Source organism: Agelaius tricolor, unplaced genomic scaffold (assembly GCF_023055355.1).
Source record: "Agelaius tricolor isolate 1412-34295 unplaced genomic scaffold, bAgeTri1.0.p SCAF_3, whole genome shotgun sequence".
Classification (NCBI taxonomy): Eukaryota; Metazoa; Chordata; class Aves; order Passeriformes; family Icteridae; genus Agelaius; species Agelaius tricolor.
The window spans coordinates 4854951-4872689 of NW_027269263.1; the positions used below are offsets into that span (position 1 = coordinate 4854951).

General features: G+C 47.9%; 1 protein-coding gene across 1 annotated transcript in view; it reads left to right on the forward strand.

The window, feature by feature from the left end:
• The first annotated feature begins 9809 nt into the window (after positions 1-9809).
• Positions 9810-17739, forward strand: part of LOC139587736 (sodium- and chloride-dependent betaine transporter-like) — a 30312-nt gene continuing 22382 nt past the window's right edge. The window contains exons 1-4 of the mRNA XM_071422254.1: positions 9810-10002; positions 13589-13723; positions 15072-15212; positions 16416-16503. Coding sequence (XP_071278355.1) covers positions 9810-10002; positions 13589-13723; positions 15072-15212; positions 16416-16503 — 557 coding nt within the window. The remainder of the gene's footprint in view (positions 10003-13588; positions 13724-15071; positions 15213-16415; positions 16504-17739) is intronic.

The window sequence follows — 17739 nt, forward strand, 5'->3', positions numbered from 1 at the left end:
AGTCTGGGTCATCACACTAGTGAAATCACTCACATGGAAGCTGGTGTGGTGAGATAAATGTGTCCCTACCCATAGCAGGATTAAAAAACCCTGTGAATTATTGCCTGGTGGGAAGTTCTGAAGTCTGAGTGTAACTTCTGGTACCTCCAGGCTGGCAAACAGAAATAGCCTTTTTTCCCCTCCTAGAGAGTGATTTTCACACATTGCTGGATAAAGTTTTCATTTAGGTTGACTTTCTTCTTGTTTTACCTTAATGTCACAGGTCATTTCCCATCTACAGCTTTGCAAAACCCCTGCCATGTTCCTGTGAAACACTTCAGTATAGATAAATCAAGTTTTTAGGTCAGCTCTGCTTACCTAGGCTTATCGTAATCCCCTTTTCATATCTGGATAACCTCTATTGCACCTTTTCCTCAGTTGTGCTGGGTCATGCCAGTGCTCTGTGACAGGACAGCCAGTGGCACTGTCCTCCACAAGCAGGGTCAGAGGCAATGCAGAGCCAGCACATGCTCCTTCACCTTGCAGTCTTTCAGGACTTTGGAGACAGCCCTGAAAAGGCAGAAGATGGAGCCTGTCCTGTCTGATTTTGATGCCAGATCTCACAAGGGAAGAATCAGTCTGTATTTCTTTGGGTATGGGACCAATCCACTCAACCAGCCTGTGGGCTAGGTGAAAGCCAAAAGCTTTGAAAATGGCATACTTGGAAGGTTTAATCACAAAAAAAGCTCCAAGTAAACAGAGATGTTTTCCCCTACTGCCTCCAGAACTGCCCTCAGTGGTTTATCCTGAGGATTCCCCTCAGTCCAGGGTTGATTCCCCTTATACATCTCTCCAGCCTCATTTGTCCCCAGGGCAATCCAGCATGCTCTAATGGGATGTGATTCACTGGCTTTTAGCACACATGGAGGATTTTCTAGAGCCACCATTATAAACAACCTCTATAGAGTGTGCAGGCAGGTAAACCTACTTCTTCCCCACACTGTAGCATTGGGGACTTTTGTCAGCTCCTGTCAGCTTCCCATTGAGGGGCTGAGAAATGCTCCTCTGGTGGGTGCAGGCATAGCCTAGCGTGTGTTGGGTATGTCCCACATTCCCTCCTGCATGCCGCTCTGGTTTGACCACATGGGAGCATGAAAAGATCAATAGGAATTTGGCAGGCACATAAGCGGACAAAGCAAAACACAAAAGAGTGATAGCATTAAACACAACCATTAGAAAAAGAGAAGAGCTGAGCTGAAGTATCTTGAGAAAAATGGTGTAACTGGAATGCCTGCTACTGGTGTTGGTCATGAGAAGCTCTGGAAAAGCAGATCAGAGCTGAGACTGATACAAAGAAAGCTGCCTGGACAAAACCACAGAGGGATTGCTCACTTCTAGTGAGCACCTGGACACTGTAAAGACTTCAGCAATGCATCTCCTTGCTGACAGAGCTCTGTCCCATATCTGTGTTTGTGTTCTCAGCATATGGCACAGGCATGGAGGGGTCTGCATGACCCCAGAGCAATTGTTCCTTCTTCACCCACACTCTGCCTTTTGCTCCACCTACCTGATGGTGTTGGTGAGGCTTGAGCTTGGCCACAGAAGGTTTAATGTAATGCTCTGTGGAGATTCATTCTGCGTGTTTGTAGGATGACATTGAGGGATGCTCCTAATCCCACTAAAGTGGTGGAGCCCTAGAACAGTGGGAATATGTGGCAGCCAGCCTGGCTATGCTGTGGGGTCTGCCAAGGGAGAGTTCCTGCCCTGCAGAGGTCAAGAGGACATGGAGTTAGTCTCTGACTGCTGTAGCTGATATTTACAAACTCTGGGCCTTCACCCTGCCTGCCTGTGGCTGCTTTCTCATCTTGCTTTCTTGTCAGGGCCACAGTTCAAGGTTTGGAGAGGTGCATGTTGTAAGGGAACAGGGGAGAAAGTTCTTCTGCCCTGATGCACCTCCCTTCCTTACGTCCCACCACCCACGCACGAGCTGGGTGATAATTTGGTGGGGGGAGCTGGTGGAAGGGGTGGGACAGGAGGAGGAGAGAGGGTAGTGTCTGCCTTAACTCTTGCTGTATCTGTTTGGCAGTCCGTGGATTCCCTGCCTGGGCTCCAGTGGGACGGGAGGGGCTTGCCTGGGGGAGACCGGCGCTGGGTTCAGGTGAGTTGGGCGTTTGCTCGTTGAGCAGATCTGGCTGGGTGTTTGTGTCACCCTGGGAGTGCCATGACTCCGGTCCTCCCGCAGCCAGCTGCTGCACGCCAGCTGCTTGCTGTGCTCTGGAGAGTGGGCCAGCAAATCTGCAAGGGCAAAATCTTCCCAAGGTTCAGTAAGGCAAGAGTGAGATGGACAATAAGGAGGAAATAATCGATTCGGATCAACCCAGGGAAGAGGTTTTTCTTTCAATGGTTCCTTTGGAAAAAGAAAGGACAGGCTGAGATGCTGCACAGGGGGTACCAGGAAGCTGAGAGCAAAGAGATGCCTGAAGGATGGGTAATTGATCCTGAAGGTTGTGGCAGCAGAGAAAAAGGGAGAGAGTGACAGGTAAGTACTCAGACAGCAGAAATATTGAGAACAGAGACAACAGTGAGCGAGACAGGGGCAGGGATGAAGGGCAGAGCTGGCTGGTTGATAATAGGTACAGGGGCCAAGGCACTAGGAGTGGAGTAGGCTGTAGGCATTTCAGCTACTGCCAGCATGAGTCCTCTCCTGTGCTGCAGAGGTGCTGACCCCAGTGCATTGACTTGAGAGCTGCAGTTTTAAAAGATGAGCTTGGGAGTGCACTTCTTGTTCTCCTTGCCCTGAAGTTTTCATCAAATTTGTTCCTGTAGGGCTGAGGCAGGGAGACAGCATGGTTTCTGCATGTGCTAAACTCTTGGGATCTGTGGGCATATTTGTGAGCAAATGCGGGCAGAACACATGAGGGTTTCATAACACCTGATCTGTGTCTTCTTAAATCAACAGTGCTTTTAAAGTAATCACTACTAATCAGGGCTTTCATCTCATGCCAGTGGAAATACCATTGCCCTAGTTTTTCCTCTTTGACAGCTGGTGATACGAGAGGCTGAACCTTGGACCTGACCTTTGCAGCTCTGCAGCAGCCCAACTTTTCTGGATTCATGGTTGCAGATGTGGTCCTTGCAGAGGGCAGGCTAAAGAGCCTATGCTGTTTCTCTACCTGGCTGTGGTCCTGGGCAGGGCTAGAGGAAATCTTGGGTGCTGCAGGCTGGAGAGCAGGTTCCAGGCCCCTTGGAGGGTGCAGGTGGGATGCATTCCCACCACATTCCCACCAGTGTGGCATTATGGCAGGAACTGCTGGAAAACACTTAAGGCGCTGCTGGAATCACGGTCTCTGTGCGCCTCTGCCTGTGCTGATTTCACCTGATGTGAGTTGTCCTGAGCACCAACTGGGGTTGGCTGAGCCTGCCCAGAGTCTGACACAGGGTGCTGTGCTTGTGCAGGGCTGAACAGGGAGCACAGTGTGGGGACAATCATGGCAGGGAGCCCTGTGGCCCTGCTCTGTGCTGGCCACACACGTCTGTGCTGAGGGACCAGGCTCTGCCACACACACTGTTGGCTCCCCTCATCCTCCCTGCTGGGAAGCATAAGGCAGTGTGTTATGCCTCAGCCTTGCCTGGCTTTTGGAAGTGTCTTGCTTGATGCTCTTCTCTTGTGCTTCCTGTTTCTCATCACTGACAGCAAGTGTCCCCAGGCTGTGCTTTTGGGAGGTCAGGCAGGGTGTGCCTACCTGGAGGAGCTTAGATACAAGTGCCTAGAGCAGTGTGGTGCCAAATTCCCTGTGCTGCTCTCCCTCCTCTGAACCACTGGCTGCAGTGCTGGCTCCTCTGCTCTCCTGCTCTAGCAACTTTGCTTCCCACTCTGCCCTCACCCCCAGCTGCAGGGATGGCAGCAGCTGGCCAAGCAGGGCTGGGGGCTGGCAGCCTCCAATCTCTTCACCTGGCCTGCCCAGGGCTGCTGGCTGGTGTCTTGCTCCATGAAATTGCTGCCCCAGAGAGGTGGCAGCCCTGCAGGCACCCTGCAGACTGTCTTGTCCCTGTGGAGCACCTCTGGGCTGCACCACAGGTCGCTGCCCTGTTGTGCAGGGACCTGTTTGCAGAGGGAGTGCTGGAGCAGCGTGGCTTTCACCCTCTGTGCCATTCACCTGCTCTGCTCTCCAGCCAGTGACAGGAGCTGTGCTGGCCACACGCTTTGGCTGCACACAAGGACCTCTGAGCCAGCCCAATGCAGCCCCAGGACTTTGGTCTGTAAGTCTGGTACAGCCACTGGGGCCTGGCTGGATCTGTGGCTGTACCAGACTTATTGCTGGTGCTCTGTAAGAAGAATGGATCCTGCTGTGGCTGGCCCTCCTGCTGTGTTGCACTGCATATAGCCAGATTATGGCCTGAGTGGAGGTCTTGAGATTATCTGGTTTGGTGCAAAGGCTGGTTTCTAGTCCTATTTAGACACCATTTATGGACTTCATCAGTTAGTCTTGTTTTTTTTCTAGGCTAGAGAAAGAAACCACCTCTGTGTCTCTGTAGCCTGTAGAGCAGGGATGGTGATCCATGGACACCAACAGAGACCCATCTGGCTCTGGGAATAACAGCCTACCTTGCTTTTAGCAAGAGATTTGCACTGATCCTCAGAAAAGTCCAGCCACTGTTAGAAGCTTCAGAGGGTCTCCTGTCCAGCAGCAGAAGTCAGAGCAGGACCCATTTGGCACCCTCCTGCACTGGGGGTGTGTGCTCTGAAGGGTGATGCTCTATAATCCTTGCATCTTGTGTTGCAGATGTCCATGCCATCAGTGAACTCGCTCATGAGGAACTCACTGAGTTCCTTATCTCACTCTTTCTGGTGTCAGTAAGTAGCAAACTCTCTGCACAAGCATTGCTCTTATTTCACACTGGAGAAAACATAGGTAGGATCTGATTCTTGGAACAGTCTCCTGTGCCTCATGAACGTTTCTGAACAGATGCTTTGAGAGTACCCTGCAGCCCACAGAACCTGGAAGTTAATTAGAAAGTGTAAAGAAGCCAACTAACTTTCAATTGCTTGAAATGAAAGACATTTTAATTTCAACTGCTGTCCTGAAGTTGATCAGTTTTTCTCTTTGTACATCTTTCCTTGCCTTTCTCTGTTATGCAGCTGGAGTGAGCCATTCTCCAGCAGCATTCCAGTTTGGAAGCAGCTGTCTCTGCTCGCGTAGCTGCTCTTAGACTGGCTGGAAAGCACTTTTCTTCCACTGCTAATATTTTCTTGTTCATCTTGCAGAGATGACCGATTCCAGTAGCAGCCCCCATGCACTAATTTACCCGGGCTGGCTCCTTAAGCTGTACCTCGGCGCTGCTGTTCCATGCTGAGCCCTGATTTTCTGTCTCTGCTCCCACCTCCGCCCCCGCCTCCTGCCATCAAAATGCAGCGCAGGGTTTCAGCTGCTGACTAACTGCTGGCTCCGCTTGCGCAACCCGAGAATTTTATGTGTCCTCCTGCTCCTCCTTTTGTAACACAGCCCAGTCGTCTTGCTTCCTGATTCCTCCCTCCCCATCTTAAATTGCAGTTTATGTGCTTGGTTGCTGCTTGTTTCAAAATGAAACCAAGAAATATAAATGCACTGCAGCTGTCTGCGTTGTCACCTGTGATTCTGCAGTTCAGGCAGTACCTTTGAGTGTCCAAGGGAGCTTTAACACTGTGATTCCTCTCATAAATGTTATCAGCTGCCTTTTAGAGACATTTTTGTCTGCTGTTCCCTCTGTTTGACTATTCCCTCTGGAGATTGTCCTCATCTCATTTGCCTTATGATAAAACAGCAAAATAGGTCAAACGGAGGATGTTAACTTCCCAGCAGTAGGAACTCCTGTCTGACAGCAGTTGGGAACAGGCAGTAAGTTTGCTGAAATAAAAGCTTTAGGAGAATTTCTATTGGCTTCTTCCTCTGGTGCCAAAACTCCAGGTGGCTTCTCTCTCATCTTGTCTCACTCTTGTTCCTTGCCTCACCTGAGGAACTTTGAAAAAGCCCTTTTTTACCCTGAGAGAGGCTGAGGATAGCACTGTATTTTGCTTCAAATGGTGATGCTTTCTTTCTCCTCTTTTCTTATTACTGCCTCTCCCCTTCAGTGGCATCTTGTTTCCAAACAAAGCCAAAAAATGCCGTTCTCCTGCATATCTGCATTGTGTGTTCAGCACATCATAGGCAACTGCTGAGTGACCACAATGCTTCAGAGATGTCCTTGGTTTTCCTTGCCTTTTGTGGCCATACTTGAAGGATCTCATGGTGGTAGGTGTGGGACAAACACAGTCCAAAATTTATAACCAAGGGGAGACTGTGTTACCTCATTCAAATATTCAAGAGTGGAACTTGTTGCTCTGGGTCTATGGCTGCCTGCATGCTGCCTTCTTTCTTTTCAGGTCCTGCAGGAATCCAGGTGTATTCTTGTTTTCCCAGCCATAAATCTTTTGGGGAAAAAAATTGTGGCTATCTCCATGCACCAAGCCCAGTACCAAATACTGTACCATTTCCTATGGAGCTGCATAGAGGGAGCTCACTGCTCTCTGTGGGAAGATGACAGACTACAGGTCATTTCTGTGAAGGGCAAAAAAACCATCTCCTCCAAGTGCTGAGGGCTGAAAATACAGCAGAGCACCTCTGGAAGAGACAGGTGAGGTCAGAAGGATCTGAGGAGGGAAGGTGGTGGTGGGGAGAGGCTCCAGGAGCAGGATAGAGGGTGGATTGCACCAAGATGGCATTTTAGCAGTTGGGAAAAGTTTGTGGCAGAGGAAAAAAAGAGTCTGGGAATGAAGTGGTCATAGGGTTTTTCTCCTAACTTTGGTGAAGGAACAGCAAAAAAAGTGCAGGCGAGCAGTGAGGGGCACAGTCTTTACTCCAAACTCATGTATTAAAGAGGGGGCTACCAAAGGAAGAGGAGAATGTGTCTGTTGGGGAGGATGTAACCCAGTAGGTGGCTGTGACTGCTGTGGGAGAACCAAATTCTTCCTAGCTGGAAACAAGAAGTTATTTGAGTCCCCATCTGGCCTAAGAACATACAGAGCAGGGGCACAGTAGGATTAAATGTTTAGGAAAAGAGCCAGGAGGTGTATGAATAGGCTTTCTCATAGAAACAGTAGGCGAAGCAGAGAGGGAAGTAGTGGGGATGTGTAATGTGCATGGCTTTGTCTGGGAAGGAGAAGTTGTATTTCATGCCATGAAGAGCCAGAACTTTAGGCACCAGTTTAATCCACCATCTGTTCCCACTTGAAAAGATTTGATTTCATAGCCAGGGTGCTTTCCCCCTTCTTAAAATAGGAAAATGAAGGCAGAAGTGCTGTGTCTCCCCTGCTGCTCTGTGTTTCTCCCAGCTGTGTTCCTCATTGCAGCATCCCAAATTCTGTCCTTCATGTTGGCCTGTTCAGGAGTCAGAGGAAAGATAAAAAGTCCTGGTCCAGGTGTCCCTGAGCTGGAGGCTGGTGACAGGCTTGGGGCTGTGGGCTGGCACTCATACATTCCCTTCCCAGGACTAGGTGAGAGGAGGTGATTCTCTGATTGTGACCTTCCTCTGCACCCATGTGTGAAACAGGTCTAGCAAAAATGAAATAAACCTACAAATATTAGCAGAAATTGGCTGGCTCTTGGATCCACCTTACATTAAAAGAATAAAACCCAAGAATTAGCTAGTCTTGTCCTACCAGCTTCCTGGGACATCCTCACCAAACCCAGACTTAAACATTGCTGCACTTGATAACGTGTCCTGGACTGCAGCAAATTGGAATGTGCCAAGGACTGTGACAGATCAAACATGTTTCATTAGGTACGTGTTACTTTTTCTCTCACATTTGACAGTGCGTGGAGCTCTGCTCCTCTGAGATGAGGAGGCTGTGCTGCAGCATTGGAATAAACTGATTAGCCAGCTAGCAGGCCTTGTTGCAGGCAGCCAGTGGGGAGAAAGGGCCCTGCCTGGGCTTTAGAAGCTGAGAAATGGCTGGCAGGAGGACCTGATGATTCCATCTCCCAATCCAACCCAGCAGAAGGGCTGAGTGCAGGGAGAAAATCTGGGACTGGGGAGCTGCAGAGCTGCAGCTGCAAGCCAGCATTTAGGGCGTGTGCCTTGATTCCTGGGCTTCACCACCTTTAAATGTGGGGTGAGAGGTTTGTTAGGAGCCTGTTAGAGGGCTGATTCACCTTCCCACTCTCATGTAGATCCACAGGTGTTGTATTCCTTGGTGGTTTGGCTCAGTGCAAGCCATACCAGCAAATAGTTGCTTTCCAGAATATGGACCATAAAGGGCAAAGGCTGGAGATAAAACAGAGGTTGCTTCCTCAGTGCCCTCATGCATCTGCATTTGACACCAAAACTGCTTGTGCCCACTGCAGCACTACCCATATATAGGCTCTTACTGACAATAGTTCTAAAAACCTCTCAAATTCAGCAGGGACCAGGATCTTTCTGCCTTGTTTTTGAAAAGGATGTTATATTAGCCTGGAAGATGATCTTCACCAGCCTTTGACTGCTCTCCTCTCTGGTTTATGTCCCCCTGATCTTGTTGCAGCCCCTCTTACACTGGTTGATGTCTTGCATGAGACTCAGTCCTCCATTCAGCATCCATGGAAATCTGCTGCTGGTAGCAAAGCAAATAGGATGAGCCCTTCAGGAGAGCAGATGGGGGAACAAAGCCTGTTGTTGCCTAGGGCATTTGGAGAGCAATTGGTGTATTACTCTGTGAGATCTGATTTACTTTTGTTACTTGAATAACAGGCAGGAAACATGCCTACGTCAAAGAACTACTTGTTCTGCTGTGAACATTCATTAGAAGTTGTCTTTTCATACACAAGCATCTTTCTTTGCCCCAGGGCCTGATATATCCAGAGGGTTAGCATTTAGGAATGATTTCCTTTACAGAACTAAATGAGACACTGATAATGATGCTGCCTTGTGTGGTTAAGTGTGAGCATGGCCCACCAGCTCCTGCTTCCTCCTTGCCTCATTGGAAACTACACCCAAACAAGTGCCATAGTGTTCCTTGGCTGCTGGGACAGTTAGATATTTGGGCTTACGTTTGCTCTTATTTCCAGTTAGGTCAGGTTCCCTGGTAGTCCCCACTCACTATGGGAGATGGCTCATACCTGGTGTTTGTCCAGAGGGACATGGCTGGAGGGACACCAGGCACAAGGAGGGAGGGAATAGTTTGGCATCATGGTCCTGGTGCAAAGGGTCAGTAGAAGATTTGGTGGTCCTATAAGGTAAATGACATCAAAGGTGATGAAGTCCTGCTCACCACTGAGCTGCTGACTGGGAGAGATCCTTGGCTTGAGCTGCCTCCAGAGCCAAGGGAGAAAGCAAGTTTAAATAGTCCAGAGCAGATCCAGGGGCAGTGGAAATCTTGAGTATTGTGGGTGATGCAGATTGCTGTCTCTGTGGCTCCCTGAAGATGGGGATGTTCCTTTAGGTGGCACAGTAGGAATGAGAGATGTGCTATTAAAAAACTTATTGAACCACCAGCAAAATGAATTTGCAAGTTGCTACAAGGGAACAAAACCCTGGTTTCTGTGCAGCCCCAGCTGATGGGAATGGAAGCAGAGATGCTGCTGCTTTGGAGAGACTTGTTTCCAGTCTATTTTCCTAATCTCAACAAGGGAATGTGTGTCCCTTGCTAAAGCAAATCACTTCTAGAAAGGCCAGCTTCTGCTCAGTAATGCCACCAGTTAGATGTGCCTAAATTTACATACTGATACTGGAACCACATCTTATTGTGGTGTCTGGTCCCCTCGCTCCTCTTCCCACAAGCGTGTCCTGCAGCAGCTCCCTACATCCCATGCTCTCCTTCCCTTCTGTCCCACAGAGCCATGACAAGAGCCATATCCAAGGAAGGAGAACGCAATGGGGCCACCACATCTCCTGAAGAGATAAGAATGGAGGAAATTGAAGAGAGAGGCCAGTGGCGGAACAAAATGGAGTTTGTGCTGTCAGTGGCTGGGGAGATCATTGGCCTGGGTAACGTGTGGAGGTTCCCATACCTCTGCTACAAGAATGGAGGTGGTGAGTGCACAGCACACGTGAGTTGTTCTAGATCTGTAGGTATGGTGAGAGACGTGTACATGCCTGCACCCAATTCTTCTATGTACTTCCTAAGGTATTCCCTTATTCACTCCTTCAACAAGTTAGTTCCTGCCAAAACCAGGAGGAATAAAAACTCAGGGGTGAATCCAGCTCCCCAGTGGGTACTGTTTCTTAAAGCAGCATTCTCAAATCTGGAATCCTGAAAAATTGACCCCCAGCAACAATTTAAAGCTGTTGGGCATCTCAAGAAATTATTGGTCTTTAGAAAATACCAGGTGCTGTGAGTGGTCAGAAAGCCAACATCAACCTCCTCCTACATATTCCCTTTTCCTACTGCTGGTGTCAAATCCATCCTTTGTTACAGAGGAGGAAAGGCTTAGATAGTGCTGGTATCCTAGCCAAGGCCTGATACACCCTAGAAGGAGGTTTCTGCCTCTTCCCCTGGAGCAATTCTCACAGTGATCAAACCACTATTAGGAAAATTCAACCCCAAAAAAGGTTCATTCACCTTCCCTTTTGTTTCTCTGCATGGCTCTCCTTTTCTCTTGTAGTAACACTGCAATAAGATCATTACATGGTTAAAAGTTAAAATTTCTCATAACAATAAAATGAAACCGTAAGGGAATAATTGACTGTCACTAACTTTTCTCAGTGAATAAAAATCTAACTTTATAAAAGAAAAGGAGGAATAGCAAATTACATGTCAAATCCAGCAATAACTTCTCTTTTGTTCTTGTTCTCTAAAAACACCCTGAATTAATGGTCTGGGATTTGCTTCACACCCCTCCCCCCTATTCTGAGCTTCCTTTCTCTGCAGACCATGCCCCAGAGGCCTTTCTTTTCCAAGGTGCCATGAGCTTTCACCAATAGCTGAGTGGTTCCACTGTAATTTTCCCCAGGGCTTCCAAATTCCTGTCCTCTGCTGTTGCTGGAGTTTATCCAAATCAAACAAGAGACAAGAAATAAATCCTCAAAACCAGTGAGGGGCAGGGTAAGAAATGGTTACAGAAAATGGAATTAAGTTTTTCTTGAACCTGGAATGATTTTTAGCAGATCCTCCAGTTTCCTTCTCCAATATTTTGATGGGAGGCACCCAAGAGCAAGTCAAATGGGCACAGGTTAGGAAACACTGGGGGTGCATCTGATTGAGGAGCCCATTCTGCAGGGATGCTTTGAGAGAGGAGCCATGGGTTTTGCATGGAAAATTTCTCCCTGAGCTCAGATGGTATCTTTGCATAGTTTGTGCCTGTGGTACCCGGTTCAGCAGTCCTTGCAATTTGTATGCTAATAAGTGTAAGTGAAAAGGCTACTTTTGTTCACTTTAAATGTCTATTGAATAACATTTTTCTTTTTAATTAAACTGCTCTGGAATAGCTAAGGGTGTGATTCAGAGGGCAAGGAGGCTAGGCTTGGGAGAGGTTAGGATGGGAGTGTCCTTCCCTCACAGCTCCCTTGCAGAAAGTATGCTACTGCTGTAGAAGGTCCTTTTCTCTTTCCAGGGCTCTAGGGAACCAGAAGACTGATACAGGACAAGGCAATGTATTTCCCATGACACTCAAAAGCATTCTCAGCATTGGAAAAGTTATTGAAATTGCAAAAAAAGGCATTTTCCACCTATAAATGCTTCATCCCTGTCCCACCCTTACCCTCCAAATTTGAGACTGCGGTCCTGTCACCTTTCTCCACCTGGATGTACTGAAATGGTTCTACAGCTCTGAAGAGAGATGCCATAGAAACAATAGTGCTAGTTTTCTGTAAAGTGACCAACTGCAACCTTGTCTGCTGCTGCACTATCAGATTTGATCAAATTGCTCAGCATCCTGAACTTATTATTGACTCATAAGGGAAGAGGGTCTGTTTCTGGGCGCCCCACTCAAGGCTGAGACTCCTTCAGTAGAGCAGCAAACTGAGGAGGCGATCACAGCTGGAGTTTCAGCTGGTAACTGCTGTGGGACAGTTAAGAGAGACAGGACAATAGAGGTGGAAGAAAGTCATCATTGCTCAGAGACCAAAATGGGTCAACCTCTGGGACAAATTGTATCAGAGGAGAGGGTCTGGAGTCTGCTGAAAGGCTCATCTGTGTGCAGGATAATAAAGCTGTCTTGCAGATTTGGCATAGATGTCTTGCAACACCAAAAGCAGCAGCTGCCTCTAGTTCAGGGTCTGCAGTTCTCACTTCCTACCCTGCAAACCTGGACTGACCCTGAGAACCAGCCTCCTTCCCTCTGGCCCCAGGTCTCCTGCAGCTACACACAGCTGTGTTTAGGGGAAATTTGGATGTTCTTTGTTATTGTAACATTGTTGGCTTAAAAACAAGGGCAAGTGTTCCTGGTTGCTCACAGTCACTGGAAGGAATGTCAGTGTGAATGCCTGTGCTGGCAGGGGAGGAGAGGGCCAGGGGGGACGGTGGCTGAGAAAGGCACCCTCGTCTTGGTTACAAGCAACTGAGATGCTCTCCAGGCCCTGGCAAGACAGGTGTTCCTGACCAAATTTTCTTGTATGGAGTGGCAAGATAGCCACAGTTGTTTCAGCAAGGAAGGCAGTCACCTTATCTTGTTTGGAGGGGAGCAGGAGTGTGAAAATCTACACTAAGGATGTGGAGAAAGAGGGTGAGGTGTCAGAAGGAAGGTCAGCTGTGAAAATGAGATCTCAGGAGCAGTTTTGAGCAGAGGAGTGAAGGTACTTGTTGTTTTGGTTTGACAACATAACTGAAAAGGTGCAAAAAAATCTCAGGCAGCTGAACAGAGGACTAAGCCATTTCTTCAGGGCGTGAAACTTTTTAGTTATTTTTGTTTGTCTTTTCTTATGCTTAGTTTATGTTGGTCATTGTTTCTGGGAAAAAGCCTTGCTCTTTTCTCCTTCCTCTTCCCTTTTGACAAAGGTTAATCTGAGAGCCATTTTAGGCTGATTTCTCTTCAGACATTTCTCTACATTTTAGCAAGTAATGGATTTTGAAGGTAGAAGTTAAACTTGCTCATTTTGAAAATGCTGGAAAGATATTCTTCCCCTATTTCCATTTTTCTGGTGCAATCTACTTTCCAAATTTGACGTGAAATATGTCTCAAGTAAATTTATATCCTGGCAAACGTTTTACTTACCAAGAAATGTCACCAGCCTCCAGGTTTGTATCCTCTGGGCAAGTGGGAGTTTTGCTGTGACTCTCATGAAAGGCAGAACAAATGTGGTTATGTGAAACAAGGACTTATTTTGTTCATCCCCTTCCTGCTGAAAGCTGGAATGAGGTCAGGAGCATGAAGCAGGGAGAACTTCTTCAGCACTATCTTTTTTTAGCTCCTTGTCTGACTACTCCTTACCCCTCTAGGTTTTGGCCTATGCCAAATGCAGAAGTGCTGCAGTAGCACAAGACAGACCACCCATGTATTTTTTTTCTAAAAATTATGGTGATGGAGACCTTGTTTCTTTAGCAGAGGTTGCACATTTAGTTCAGTGAAATATTTATGTTTATGTAGCTGATTCCAGCTGTGGTCCCAGGTACCTGGCAAGAGATTTTAAGGATAAGGTTTTTGAAGAGGTTTCTGAGGCAGCATTTAAACCCTCTCTGCAGGAGCCTTCCTCATCCCTTACCTCATCTTCCTCTTCACCTGTGGGATTCCTCTGTTCCTGCTGGAGACGGCGCTGGGGCAGTACACGAGCCAGGGAGGGGTGACAGCCTGGAGGAAGATCTGTCCCATCTTTGAAGGTCAGTCAAGTTACAGTATTTACTGACAACGCTTTCTGAAAATCAGTGACTCAGATCCTTTTTTTTTTAAATATTATTATTCTTTTTTTTTTTTCCTTTCTCTTTTATTCTCCCTCCCTTCTTCTGTCTCCCAGCCTTGTTATTCCTTCTGCTGCCTGCTGTGTGTGCAGGGGCAGTTCCCTGACCCCTCTTGATGTGAGTGAGGGTGTGTGGTGCTGCCTGGGGGCTGTGCTGGTCCACCTGAACCACAGTCTCTGCTTTGAGGAGCTCAGAACCTGGGAGAGAGGAGAAGCAGGACGGCCAGCTTGAAGGAGGAGGATGGAAGTAGCAATGTACAAACACCTGTGTGTAGTTCAGGACAAATAGTAAGGAGAGAAGAGATTGAGGAAATCTGTCTGGTTTATTGTGCTTTCCCTGCCCACTCCCATGCCCAGGGCTGCTGTGGCAGCATTTGCAGGCTGGAATCCTTCAAACTGGGGGAATCAGACTGTGTGCACTGGGTCTGACAGCCCAGAGATGGGATGGGGATGAGGTTAAGCCACAGGGATAAGAGCCAGGACTTCTGGGGCCCTGGGGAAGGTTGTTTAATGGGATTAATATATTCATGAATACAATTTCCTCAATTCTTCTGTCCAGAGGAGAGCTTATTAACCATGTTTTGCAGATGGAGAAACCTGTGCTCAGGCAGAGTGGAGCTTGGTTAGTTTGCTTGAGCATGGGCATGCAGTGCTATTTGAAACTCCTTGGGGAGTCTGGTACCTCCTGCACTGGAGACCCCTGTGCTCTGGCACAGACCTGGAGCTGGACCAGCAGGGGTATCTCAAAGGACACTGACAACCAGTTTTAAATAAATGAATTGGGCCTTTCTGCTCTGATTACTGTTCTGAGGTCTCAGTGAGCAATGGGCACAGGCAGGACCCAGGACCAAAGCTGAGCATGGTGAATATCAGCTGTAAGACTTTTTTGCCTGACACTTTCCAAAAGTAAGAGACTCAGCTGCATTTCTTTTCTTCAAAGGCTAGAGCTGTATTTTTTCTGAAAAGGAGGCATTATGATGCTGTGGCATGGTAGCCATCAGAATTTTTTTTTTCAAATCAGCATGAGGTTTTCTGGCTGTTTCACCACAAACCTGTCTAGAGTTACCAACAATGTTTCCTCTCTGTGTGCCCAACCACAAAATCCTTCCTCTTTCCCTTAGGCAGGTTTTGCACTATTTTCTGGAGAGCCATGTTGTTGGTGTTACCTCATTCTAACCACAGCATGACCAGTGTCTTTGTTTGGGGTTAGGCCTCATGTGTTGGGAGTTGGTTGCCAGTCCCATCCTCACCTCCTTTGCTTTTCTTCACAGGAATTGGATATGCCACCCAAGTCATTGTGGGATATCTGAATATCTACTACATTGTCATCTTGTCCTGGGCACTCTTCTACCTGTTCAGCTCCTTCTCTTCAGTGTTACCATGGGCCAGCTGCAATAACCCCTGGAACTCAGGTACACCTTTTCTTGGGCAGTTTCTAGCTTCTTTCCAATTCCCAGAAGTTATTTGGGTTTGTTGAAAATATTTGTTTTTGTTTGGATAAGAAGCTCTCATGAGCTGGCATGTGGTGTCACCAAAAAATAGGCATTTTTTGGTGAGCAGGAGAGGTGGATGGTAGAGTTTTCAAGCCAATCTAGAGCCCTTCTCATGTGGCAGGATCTTATTAGCTCTGGTGCAATGGTTTATCTTATAGTTCCCTTGCTCTGCCCCATTCCTGCGGAGTGACTGGGACGGTTGCTGCCACTGCCAGTGCCTGAACAGTTTCCTCTGTGCACTCAGCTTTTCACTTAACTCTGCCCTGCAAAGGAGACCTGGCTTTGACTTTGGCTCAGCACAAGCTGAGAAGATGAGGTGGATGTGAGGTAATTCTCATGAATGTCCTTGTCAGGAATTTTTTAACATGTTGAACAGGTTTTGCTTGGCAGCAGCTTGGTTCCCTCCCTTTTTCTCTTGCATCAGATGATTAATTTCTGCAATTAGTTAAATTTTTCTACCCTGTGGGCCTTTTACTCACAGCTCCCTCTGCCTTTTCATCCCAGCAGAAGTAACCAGCCTTTTAAGGAGCTGATCCAATTCCTTCAGCGCCCCAGAATGGATTTGTTTGCACAGAAAGCCACAAATGTTCTCTTAACAGAGAGAAGTTTCCCAGCAACAGCTGAGTTTCCTTGGTTTTCCATTGGATTGTCTTTTGCTGGCAAAATGCAAGATGGGGTGCATTGGATGTGTGGCATCTCCTCTGTTTTTAGTTATTTCATGCTTTGTAATGGTTGGGGATGGCAAAGGAGAACATGAAGGCTTCTGTGGCGTGTGCATGTGTGGGCAGGGAATGGTGCCTGATGTGGAAAGAGAATGAGATTTTCTATCCTGACTACTCGTAGTTGCTCTCCCTTGATAATCTATATTTTTCAGTCATCTGTTTTCAATTTGGCAGGGAATTGTTCTCTCCTTCCCCTCTTCCCTTCCCAAAGCCCCTCTGGTGACTGCTGGATTGGGATTCATACCTGGAGAGAGCCAGAGTTTAGTGAGACATTTAATGAGATGCTCTATAGCACAAGATGAAGGATCTGTGGGGGTTAGGGTCCAGAGGGGAAGGAGCATCCCTCTTGGAGGAGCCCTAGAGAGTTTCTCACCTCATCAGCTTCCTTTTCTTTTGGTAGATCTCTGTGTGGACATTCTGAATAGATCCAGCCTGGACAACAGGACCTTGCCAGCGAACGCCACCTCCTCAATGATTGAGTTTTGGGAGTATGTGATCGCTTTCCCTCTGTTCAGGCTCCTTCTCATCCAAAGCTTGCAGCTGCAGGACTCCCTGGGCTGGGGGCTGTGTGTCTGTAGGAGCAAAGTGAGGTGCCACGTGTCAGATCCAATACAGGGAGCACAAGGAGCTGCCGAGGAGATGGGCACAGAGCCCTGGGTGTGAGGACTGGGCACACCCCAAAGGCAGCTCATGGTGTGCCTGACCAGGGGTGCTCATGTGCACCTTGAGGGTGTGTTCCCCTTTCTGGCACTGGGCTGCCTGGGTGAGTGTGGCCACTGAGAGAGGCACCAAAAGCAGGCGAGGGCTTGCTGCAAGCAGGAGTGCATGTGCTGAGCGTTGCAGGTTGGCAGGCAAGCATGAGACCACGGCAGATGGAACAGTCCTCCACAGTGAAACACAAGGGAGAAAAACTGCCTTTTACCTTCTTTTGACCCAGTCCTGCTTGCTGTCTAAGGGAAGTGATCCATCAGGCTGCTCAGGATCATTCCTGGAGAGCAGAGATCTGAGATGCATGCATGAGATGCCAGAGAATAATTTGAGGAAGGTGGAAAAATTTGAAGAATTTGGGGCTGGAGACATTAAAGTACAGTCTGAGTGAGAGGTCTTACAGCAAGCCACACTATGTCCCAGATAGGGTCATCAGCGCAGCCTGGAGAGGTAGAAATGACTGCTGGTGCCACCCTACCACTCCACATGCTACAGAAGAAAGTCTTACAAAGAAGAGGGGTGTCAAGGACTCAGCTTCAGCAGTTGGGTTTGGGTTTTTTCCCCATTTCTGTCTCTTAAAGTACATTTGAAAGGGTTGACTCACCTTTGTTGCAGCTACCACAGGGCACATAGAAGAGGATGGGTGCCCCTGGCTGCAAAAAGAGGCTGCACAGTGCTAGCCCCCTTCTCCTGCCCTGCTCCTTGCACATAATATTTAGTGAGAGCTGAGGTTCCTCTGAAACAGTTGTTTGGGTTTTCTGTAGAGAGGGCAAGGGGACATTGAGGGAAGTGGTTTTGAGCAGAATGTGCAGAGGAGTTGTAAGGGGTTTAGTAAGGGGTTTAGGCTGCTGGGAACTGCAGGAGTTGCAGTGCTGAGCTCTTGTATGGCCTACCTTCTTGATGGTGAATCTCCAAGGAAGGAGACTGAGGGAAGGACATGGGAATCCTTAAGATATTTTATGCTTAAATATAGGGTGTGTGTAGCATATGGGGAGGAAGAATGGTGACCATGGGCT